The sequence below is a fragment of the Cryptomeria japonica genome, chromosome 3 (assembly GCF_030272615.1).
Source record: "Cryptomeria japonica chromosome 3, Sugi_1.0, whole genome shotgun sequence".
NCBI lineage: Eukaryota > Viridiplantae > Streptophyta > Pinopsida > Cupressales > Cupressaceae > Cryptomeria > Cryptomeria japonica.
In genome coordinates, this window is record NC_081407.1 from 308,638,657 (window position 1) to 308,650,421 (window position 11,765).

Genomic DNA, 11,765 nt, shown 5'->3' on the forward strand with positions numbered 1-11,765 from the left:
GAGGAAGAGGGGAGATAGTGATAAGTTGAGAGGGGGGAAATATATAGAGGTGGAGAGGGAAGGATAGAGATAGAGATAGGTGAGGTATAAAAAAGTGGAGGGGGGAGTTCGAGTGAGGGGGAGAAGGAGAGGTATTCAAAGAGAGGGAGGGAAGGAGAGTTATTCAAATAGAGGTCAGGTAGATAAAGATAAGTAGTTAGAGAGATAGTATGGAGATAGAAGGAGGGAGGGAGGGAGAGAAAGGGAGAGAGAGAGTGAGGTGAGATAAATACTAGTATGGAGGGAAGGAGGTAGAGAGTTAGGGTAGATAAAAGTAGAGAGGGATGGAAAGAGAGGTAGTTAGAGAGAGGGAGAGGAGAGATAAAGAGAGTAGGAGGGAAGATAGATGGATAGATAGAGAGGAGATAAATACATAAAGGGAGAGGGGAGATTGAGATTATAGATAGATGGGTAAGTATAGAGGTGGAGGAAAGGAGGGAGGGATGTCATGAATAGAGAGAGGGTGAGACAAAGATTTATTTAGAGAAATAAAGGTAGGTAGGAAAGGGGGAGATGTATGTATAACAAGAGGGAAAGGGGAGCTAGATATAAGTAGAGATATAAGGGGAGAGAGAGGAGGGAAGAAGATCTATGTAGAGAAATAAAGGGACTGAGAGAGAGAGAGAGAGAGAGAGAGAGAGAGAGAGAGAGAGAGAGAGGTATAAATCTTGGGGGAGACAAAGAGAGTGAGATAAAGAGAAATAGAGAGGGGGGAGTTAGAGAGAGATATATATATGTAGAAAAAAATAGGTAGGGAGGGAGGGATGTAGACGTATGTAGAGAGAGGGAGATGGGAGATAGAGATTAGTACAAAGGGAAAGGTTGAGAGTGAGATAAGTAGAGAGGAAGCATGAGAGGGTGAGACAACAAGAAAATGAGAGAGAGAGAGAGGTATGTAGAGAAGTAAAAGGAGTAAGGGGAGGAATGTAGGAAGAGGGAGAGAGGAGATAGAGATAAATAGAGGGAAAAAGAGAGATAGGTGGGGAGGGGGGAGAGAGGTGAGATAGAGACGAGAGAATGTACATGAAGTAGGTAGAGAAGAGAGACGAGATACAAACTATAAGGGTGAGAGACATAGGTTTAGAGATTGGGGAGAGATGAGAGAATGATATAGAAAGATGGGGGAGAGAGAGACTAGGGAGAGTGATAGGAAGAGAGATAGGTCTAGAGATTGAAGGAGACAAAGAGAATGAAATAGAGATATAAAGAGAATGATAATAGTAGCTTAGTGATTATTGAAATTTGACTAAGTGTAAGAAATTATAAGATCTAGAGCTTAGCCTGGGAGACAAAGAGCATGAGATAGAGAGATAGCAAGATAATGATGATAGACACCTACTGTTACTAAAATTTGACTACGTTTGAAAAATTATAAGATCTCCTAAAATCTAGAATCTGCATTATGACTCCTAGAGATCTGAAACCTTTCAAACATCCTGCCAATATATACATAAAATATAACAAAGTATAAGAAAGATAACTTAATAATTAAATATTATATGCTATGTATAATCGTGATGACAAAACTAAAGGAATGCTAAAGGAATTGCCGTCTAATTCCATGTTCCTTATCCAACTTAATGTAAGCATAACACGATCATGTTTTTCTTACTAAACATAACAAGATCATGTTTTTATTTTTAAAAACACGATCACATTTTTATTTTTTAAAAACATTATTGCTTTTTTATTTTAAAGAACATGACTGCGTCTTTAATTTAAAGAACCCATATGCGTTTTTCCTTGTACTTAAGCCTGGGAGCCTTATTTCCCTCCTTTTTACGTGTTTTCTTCTTCCAATATGGTTTCTCAACTTCATCTTCATCAGGTTTACATGTTATCAAGTGGGTATTTGTAAAATTGCCACCACAATTTCACCCATCTTTTGAACTTTCTAACCATATATTTTTTTTAGATTTGGACAACATTAACATATTAATTCTTAATTTCTTTTACTGCTGTCTCTAGAGTTCTTAGAGACATATATGTGTACCAATTTTTTAATAAATTTTTAAATACTTGTACAAATTTGAAGCAAATTATATATTGTTCTACACTTCATTATTTACACTTAATTTTTTTTTCCGATTATTTTGGTGCAAGTTATGTGACGCACACTGTAAATAGGTACCTAATTTTTAGGATGCATCCACTTCTAGAAATCTTAAAAAAAATACTCAACAAAAAATTTAAAAAAAAACACACACAACTTCTAGTTCTCACTCTTAACTATGTTTCTACCAAAGGGTTTTTCAAAATACTAAATGCAATTATAACTTTTTTGATGTGCATGTCAGATACTATGTTATGTTTTGCTGGAAAAACAAGAACACATATGTGTGCGTGAAAGATTAGACCCCCTTAATCTTATTAAATTTTGAAAAACTTTAGTAGTTTTGAAACTATATTCAAAGTACTACAACTTTTTTTCTTTGGGTATCTTTAAATTTTGAGTGGACGAGTTTCAAATTGCTCCTCCAAGTTTAGTTCTAGCTGGTTTCAGAAAAAATAGTGGCCACTTATACTCCTCCCCTTTTTGTCACTTTTTTGTTCACGATTTTGGTGCACTTACCCTCATCCAATTTAACATACAATTCCATAAAAACCCTTCTTCATCCATTTATTCCATTTCCTCTATTTCCTCCTTTGTAAAAATACAATTTGTAATTGGATATTACTCCCACTTCACTTCCATAATCGATTTCCACATCATTTTTTTTTTGTATTCTTCCACTTCACTTATTGATGTTTAAACCATAAATCCCACAAACATGTAATTGAAGACCTTTTTTCTCAAGTTATTTTAAAAATAAAGAAAATATATATGTGGCTATGTGGAGGCCAATTTTTTTTTGATACTCATCATGCTTCACTTAACCAATAAATCACCACATCTTGTCCTCATGTTCAATTGCAAATTGTTAAATTTTACGAGAAGCGAGAATCAAACCATGATTTTATGTCATTCATAGATCACATGCAACTCCAAGAAATAGATGATCAAAGATCAAAATAGTCGAATGAAGAGATCTAAAATGAGGGTAAATAGAGACAAAGAAGAGAATTTTGAGGAAAGTCTCACTGAGCTATCATTGGACTAGTGAAGGTGAGAGTATAGTGCTTATTATATAGAAAAATAATATATCATATACCTCCAAGAGGTGCATTAACTCCCACTCCCCATAGAAAGTGAGAGTTTTTAACTACTTGGTAAATACCAAAACATTTGGCATAACCTCCTTACATGAAAACAAAAAAGGAGTTATAAAGGTGGCACATAAAGCCAAAATAGGGCGAGAAAACCAACTACCCCATAACCCACTTAGGAAATGACAAGATAGTGATTATGTGAGGTGGCATAACAAGCCAAAAGAGGGTGTGTAACTTAACTACCCATGAGTAGGTGGGAGTTACACATGTAGTTGAAGTATTACACCATGTGTCCCCCATATTAACCACTCCTAATAACTTAAGCAAGCTTAAATAATATGTGTAGTAAACTTAATACCCCCTAACATAAGGAAAATAAAAAACTTACACTAATACCCCCCTTAAGTATAGCTTAGGTGGGTGAAAAGATGGGTCCCAACAAATAAGGCCATTTTAGGTACCCATGAACATAGATATCTCCCCCAAAAGAAGAAGCCCCCCATAAGATAAATATCCCCCCTAAATAGAGAGAGAAATTCCCCCCCCCTCCCAAAGTAGAGAGAAAATGAAGGACTAAGAAGGCCATCCTGAAGTAGATACCTATCGCATCCCTAGCAAAGCTCACAAATGAAGGAACTTGCTTTTAATGAAGGGTTTGGTGAAGATGTTTGTAGTCTGCTCTAATGTAGAATACTACTTAAGATTGATGATACCTTCTCTAATTAGCTTCCAAATGTAGTGCATATGTATCTCAATGTGTTTTTTCCTCTAGTGATGAACTAGATTTCTTGACATTCATATAACACTTTGATTATCACAAAAGATGACTGTAGGATTTTTGACTAGAATACCTAACTTAGTGAAAATATTATGAAGTTAAATAGTCTTAGTGGTAGAATCAACTGCCCCTTGATACTCAACCTTTGTTGATGAAAGAGAAATTATAGACTGCTTCATGCTTGACCAACAAACTAGACCAGAACCAAGTGAGAAGCAATATCCTAAAGTAGACTTGTAATCCTGAGAATTAACTACCCAATTTGAATCTATATATCCCACCAAGTCAATATCCATTCTTGTTGTATATTGAATTCCATAATTATGAGTACCTTAAATGTAGTGGAGGATCTACTTAGCTACTTTCTAATGCAATTCATGTGGCTCATGCATGAATCAAGAGACCATTCCCACAACATATATGAAATGTTAGGTCTCCTATGAGTCAAGTAGATGAGACTCCCAACAAGTTGTCAGTATAAAGTGCCATCAACCAAGGGTGAAAGCAGTTAGCCTCAAGTTTTACCCTTGACAAAAATGGAGTCAATGTAGGCTTATAGTTACCCATGAAAAATCTAGAGAGCATATCAAGTGCATACTTGGTTGTCCAAGGAAGATACATGAAGATGACCTAGTGATCTCAATCCCCAAGAGGTAATGAAAAAGACCCAAGTTTGACATAAAAAATCTATCATGTAGACTGGTTTTAACTACCTTGATGGTAGATGAATGACTCCATGCGATAAAAAAGTCATCAACATAGGAAAACAAAAATGTGAGTGTGTCATCTTGCTATAAAATGTATACGTTCAGATCATAATGGAATCAAGTGAAACCAATCGTTAGAAGGAAAGTCCATCTTGGCATATCAAGCTTGAGGAGCCTGTTTGAGGCCATAGAGAGACTTTCGAAGTCAACACACAAGTGAGGGATCCTGAACAAATCCATGTGGCTACTTTATGTAGATTTCCTTCTAAAGGTCACCATGAAGAAAGGAACTCTTCACATTGATTTGATGAACTTCCCAATGATGGGTTGCAGCTATAGCAAGGACGTCAAATGGAATTCATCCTAGAAACTAGTGCAAAAGTCTTAGAGTAGTAAATCTCAGAAAACCCAGGAGAATCCTTTTGCTACCAAGTAAGCCTTATACTTATCAACTGACCCATCTACTACAAATTTTGTTCGATAGATCCACTTGCATCGAACAAGTTTCCTTCCCTTAGGAAGAGGGACTAAATCCCACGTGTGATTCCTTTCCAAGGAATTGAACTCTTCTTGCATTACAACATCCCACTTAGGAACACCCAAAGCTTCTCAAAAAGATTGTGGATCAGAAGCTAAAGCAATGAAGAGATTTGGTTCTTGGTGAAATTGTGACCTTGTTCTTCTTAGATTTGATGGATCACCCGACCAATCACCTGTTGACTCAAATATTTGTCAAGCTCAAAGAGCCATTGAGGTTTGAGAGTCTGGGGGAGAATCATCAACCTTTGAATTATGGCTATGAGAGGAATATGAACCCTCATCATTGTTGTTGCCATTAGAAGTGTAAGAAGAAGAATCCTCATCAAGATTAGGAGGATTAAGATTCTTTGCAGAAATATCACCATGAAGCAAAGTCTCCAATGTGATGGTGGATGGACAAGTGGTATGAGAAGAATTGGAAGAAATCTCCTCCAAACAAACACTCCTCTCAATGAATAACTCATGAGAGGTTGGATGGAGAAATTTATACCCTTTGACATCATTTGGATACCCAAAAAATATGCAATGCTTTCTTTTCATATCCATAGCCTTACATTTCTTTTCTTGAATGTGGGCCCATGCAAGAGAGCCAAACACTTCAAAGTGCTTAACTGTGGGTTTGCAACCAGTCCAAGATTGGAACGAAGTTACCCCCTTCATCTAGCTTTTCTGAGGAACTCTATTCTGGATGTAACACACATAGTTGATGGCCTCTACCCAATACTCGGGTGCCATAGACTTGGAGTGAATCATACAATTGACCATCTCCTTCAAGGAACCATTCTTGCATTCTACGACACTATTCTATTCAAGATTATACGAAACTGTGCACTGTATGCTATACCTTATAAAGCATAAAATTGTTCAAATTGATTGTTAACATATTCACCCCTATTATCTGTACACGAATTCTTGATGAATTTCGTAGATTGTTTCTTTGCAAAAGATTTGAAATCTAGAAAATTCTCAAAGACCTTAAAATTTTATTTGAGAAAGTAAGCTCATGTATATCTAGAAAAGTCATCAATAAATGTCAAGACATATCTGGCCCTGCTGAAAGATGATTGTGAAAATGGTCCTACCAAGTCACTATATAACAACTCCAATAGTTGTGTAGCTCTCCATGATTTGAATTTATCATACTTATCCTCAATATGACTACCAATAATGCATCTGTGGAAAAATCCATCAAAAAATTGAGTAGAAGGCAACACTGAAACATTGTCTTGATGATTGAGCTGTTGCAGGTAATGGTAGTTCAAGTGGCCAAATCGTTAATGCCACAAACAACTCACCTCATCCGCATGAGTGAGTATGATTGTCAAAGGAGATTTAAGAAAAAAATGAGAAAACTGATATAGTCTAGATTGATGGTCCATTGTTTTCCCATAGAAAAATACACCCATTATGCATTTAATTGATTACCACTATTTCTGTTGTGAGCTCAACTCGCTTGCCAAAACTCTAGTGTGAGTGATCTAATAAAAAGATAGGAGATTAGTTGATAAATATGGAACACAAAGGAAATCCTCAAAATTTCCTTCACTCACATCAATAGATCCTCTCCCATGCACTTTAATATGAGTGTCATCACCCATTAGTACGAAAGGTATAAAACATGGCTCGAAAGAGGTAAATTCATCTTTTGAAGAAGCCATGTGGTGTGAAGCACTTGAGTCAATGATCCAAGAATTTGATTATGAAGAAACAACAACTAGGGTCTTACCCTTGAACTTTTCCTCTTACTTCTATCTATGTCCTTAGAAGATCCTTCTGATGCAATTTGACTAAATCAAGTACCTTGATATTGTTCTTTTCTAGAAGATGTGAAAGGTGATCAATTTGTTTCTCTAAACACTTATGTTCATCATGGCCAGACCTCTTATGATAAGAACACTTGACCTTCTCCTTCTTAGGTTGTTCAACTTTTGATGAAGCGGCTTGATTATCTGCTATTGAAGTAGCAAATTTTTTATCTTTCTTCTTCTCTCCTTGGCAGTTTTGTTTCTTATCTTGCTTACTAGACTCTTTCTATTTTTTTTTGTGCTTTGATTTTAATTTAAGGCATGTGACTTAGAGGGTTTTATTGTACCCATTTGAACCAATTTGTCCCGCTCCCTAGTGAGTACTACTACAAATTCATCTAGAGAAGACATTTTGAGTGTGGTACCTAGGGAGCATTTTGTAGCATAAAATGTAGAAACAAACACTAAATAGTTAGGACCGAGCTTCTAGAAAGAATGTACTCAAAATTGCTTGTCATCTTTCTTAATTTCACATTGTTCGAACTATAATCTTACAGATTTGAGTTTTATGAAGAAGTCTTGTATAGTGTCAAAATGGGTTGGACTCAACCCCATGAGTTCATTCTCCAACCGATTACCTCTTAACTCATCCTTCTTATCAAGGAAGTAAAGTGGTCCACACTCCATTTGGTATAGTGGTAGATTCAATGTGAAAAAGAAGGTTAGGGGAGACTAACATACATAGAGTACCAAAGGCTTCATCACATTTGATAAACCATTTTATCTTTTTTGCGGTATCCTAAGGTTTAGTTTCGAGTCCCATTGTAACACGATGATATCTGGATGTCTTTTCAGATATATTATCATCTTAGATTTTCATTCAAAATAATTATATGATGTTAAAAGAAGAATTGAGATGCATCCATGATAGTAGAAAAGAAGATCACAAAGGATCAAGAAAAGTGCAAGAAAGAAGACACACAAGACACACCCCCTTTCTATTAGTATAAAAAATCACCCCCAAATATTACGAAGGTTGATACTTTATAATTAGTGCATTTACATGGTATTTTAATAGATTACAATAATTTCTAGGGCTCTAATGGCAAAAAATTGTAATTTTTGATATAAATAACTATGATTCAAAACATGAAAAAAAATCCTTATAGCTATGTAATATTCTTTAATACCTTTCCAATACTTATTCATTTTTGAAAAAGAGAGTTTCGAGGTGAAAGCTATGACATGTTGAAGAGAAAAAGATACATCTGAATTACCCTGCAATATTTGATAGACAGTGACAAAATTCTTCAATGAAAACTATGTTTATGAAAAGTACTCATTTCCAACTTTGTGTTAAGTACTTATTTTTAAAAATCCGACACTTGAGGAAAAATTTATGCAATTTTATAAAAAAGTTATTGAATCTGCTGGCCAAAATGGCTCACACCTGTTCAAACTCAATTTCTACAAAAAATATTGACTTTAAGCAGAAAATAAGAGCTACCCAAATGTTTTTTTGATGCTGGGAAGCAATCCTAGAAATCGATTTTCTAGCGAAAGAGTAGAAGATAGATTTTTTGTGGTCATTCTTTTATCCTCTCCAAATATGATGACCACAAAGAATTTATGAAAACATTAGATGAATATGATTATGGGAAAGTATCTCTAACGTGTTCTTAGTAAAGAAATGATGGATAAAAATAGAGAGGATAAACTATAAGATTACCATCCATGATGATTAAGAAGAGTTCTCAAAAGCTTTAAATATATATATTTTTTTGGTATTCTAGCCTATAACAATCATCTCTCAAAAGCTTTAAATATATAATTTCTTTCTATACTAACCTATAAATATGGGCCTGGTCAGTGTTATGAGTGACTGAAGGAAAACATGACTTATGTATAACTGCACAATAAGTTTTACTATTTTTATCAAGATAAAAAATATAGTATAAGGAATTAGGCATGAACACATGAGAATAACTCTGGCTAATTTAGATATGAGAACATTAGTACGATTGCTCTAATCCACTAGAGGTGTTGATGTCTTAATTTAGACAATGCATTTACTAATAGCAAACTTCGGAAACCTAAACACACATGAATCATTTACCTTTGATTTGTTAGCTTTCCTATTGGAAACCAAAGACAAGTCAATCCCTCCATCAATTTACTGGAACGGTTTAATCACTATTTTCCTTATGCAATTTTCAAGCAATTCATCGTTGATCTTAATTTTAAGATCAATACTTTGGCGTGCAGTGAATGGATAAGAAAGAAAATACATATTAAACTTTGGATGGTACAGAAAAATGAATATATGACTTTTTTCATCAGACCTATATAGATTGAGCATTGCCCATTCATCATGAAAGTCATGACTTATAAATAATGGCTCGGACAAAAGTCTTTGAGCACAATTCATTAGAATTGAAACCAAATGGGAAGTAATCCATTTATTATTGATCTGCCCTATCTTGCAACGAATCAGTTATCCAGTTTCATCATCTGTCTAAGGTTAAGAGGGCTCATTACGGAAGAAGAGCCCTCAAAAAACTCGTCGACAATAATTCTGTTGGCCTTCTCAGAGGGGTGGTAATTGTCCCAGAACAAATATGAATCTCTGTTTCTACACAGATTTGAAGCCGCAGTGCAGAGGCCGACTCCATTGTATCTTCCTTGTCCGCAACATGCATTAGTTGTATCCACAAATCCTGACATTATAAACACAGTAAGATTTAGAATACCAGGCATTGTAGATGATAATGATATAAATATATTAACAATATGGTTTCATGCAGTTGTTTAGTGAATGATTCAAGGTTTACTTAAATTAATAGAGAATTAAAAAATTGGTACCGTCTATTCAGATGCTCTATGACATAGATGGGTATTCCTATCCAACATTCATAGATGATGCCCATCATCCATAAATTACAAAGCTACTGTTTGCCACAAATTTGAGGAGTGTTTTCTAAAGAAAAACAGAAAAGCTGCCGTAAGTAAAATAGTAATAATGTTGGCATTACCGTATGCTGCAGGATTGTTGAACAAGCCCATATTCATAGAGCATTTATCTGCGAAGGTGAAAACCTGAGCAGAAGCCTCAGTGTTGAGTCGATTTACAACAGATCTAACCTGTGAATTAAAAAGCGAAGCATCCCGCTGAAGTTCTGCAGCGCATTCACCATTGCGAGATCTGGTGGCCTTCACTCCAGGAGCACACCCCAATGCCCCTGTTGATGTTACCAGCACCCTTCTGCCTCCCAAGTTGTACAATTGCTGCATAAAAAAAAGTAAGAAAATACATTTCATCAATGTTTCCAAATATACCCAGCAAATCAATTGCAGAAACATAAAATCTGCAAAAGTAGATACAGAGGCTATAACTGAAGAGAGGTTGTAATTTCGATTTTATTTTAAACACTTCAAAGAATGGGCGTGTTAGTAACTTCGAGATTAGGCCCAGAAATTTACCCTGAGAATTTTCTCATATTCTGAGACTATCAACCGAGTGTAATCTGGTAACCTATACTGAATGGATCTGAGTGAGACAGGAGTGAGGTAGTAGTTATTGACGTAATCATTTCCTCCAAGAGTAATCGATATAAGACCCTGTGCAACAAGTCTCTCAGTTTCATTAACTCCAAGGATCTGCGCCACCCTGTTTTTATATTGAACAAAATTCTGCAACTGTCGTGGCATTCTGATAATATTAGCCTGCAAACAAAAGTAATCGTGATTCATTGTCCCTGGTAGAAGCATAAAAACATAAAATGATTCATTAGAATGTAATAAAACGTATTCATACGAATTGCACTCCCGTGTCGTTTAGGATCCCAACGCCTGCAGAAGCAAAATTAGCACCCCTGAGGAATGCGTCCCCATTAAGCGCAGGACTCAAGTACGGTAGAACAGATTCTGCTCCCAGCTTCATGCCTGCAATTCACGCGGTAGCAAATTTAATCTAACAGGGATTAAAAAAAATAGTGAAATCTTTTAATTTAAATAATTTAACAACATGAAATCTGCTTAGAAAATTAAAAAAACTGCAGTATAGAATTTTGGAGAGCTTATTAATATTTACTTATAAAATCCGCTATATTGAGTCCATTTGAGAATCGGCCGGTGGGTCTTCCAGTGGGATAATCTATTCCATAAGGATAGCTGTTGGCTCTTGCAGTAGTGGCTATGTAATTGTTGTTGCCACTGTCCACCAGTGAATCTCCAAACACGAAGTATGCAGGCGCTGCTTTTACATCCAAAAAGCAACCTGATAACATGACAAGCAATCCAAGTAATGACCCAACAAGCACTGCCATTGTCTTCTCACTTCTCACAATGTAATTGATTTACACAGATGGGAGATATGGGCATGAAATGACAGTAGCCATTGCTGAATTTATAGTCCTCTGCTGGTCCTCCATACTGTATTTAATATTTATTTAACGCGCTTACGCATCTCTTTCTTTAAAGTGATCCAACGCGCTCACCTACACGCGCATAAGCTATAACTCATAACACCAAAAAATTTAAATTCATTTTTTCTTCATTTAGTACTTACAGTTGACGGGTATTATTTACAGAAACGCTCTTTATGGAGAATGCCCCTTAGGAATTTCAACTTGTATAAGGAACCGTGTGGGCTGTGGACTGACACAGCATTTATTCATGACTCTCCCACCATAAATATGCAGTGAACTTATTACCATTTTGACTTCCAAACTGCGGCACTTTAATTGAACCCAGCACAGTTGACATTTGAATGTGCAATCCATTGATAAGTTAAACAAGTTTGACTGC

General features: G+C 35.7%; 1 protein-coding gene across 1 annotated transcript; it reads right to left on the bottom strand.

The window, feature by feature from the left end:
• Positions 1 to 9,405: 9,405 nt before the first annotated feature.
• LOC131053429 (GDSL esterase/lipase LTL1) lies at positions 9,406 to 11,323 on the bottom strand. Its single transcript, XM_057988037.2, has 5 exons — positions 11,050 to 11,323; positions 10,774 to 10,901; positions 10,440 to 10,682; positions 9,992 to 10,244; positions 9,406 to 9,676 (listed from the first exon to the last, which is right to left on the bottom strand). Exons 1-5 carry the CDS (start codon positions 11,282 to 11,284, stop codon positions 9,450 to 9,452), a joined length of 1,086 nt encoding a protein of 361 aa, XP_057844020.2. The 5' UTR covers positions 11,285 to 11,323; the 3' UTR covers positions 9,406 to 9,449.
• Positions 11,324 to 11,765: the final 442 nt, after the last annotated feature.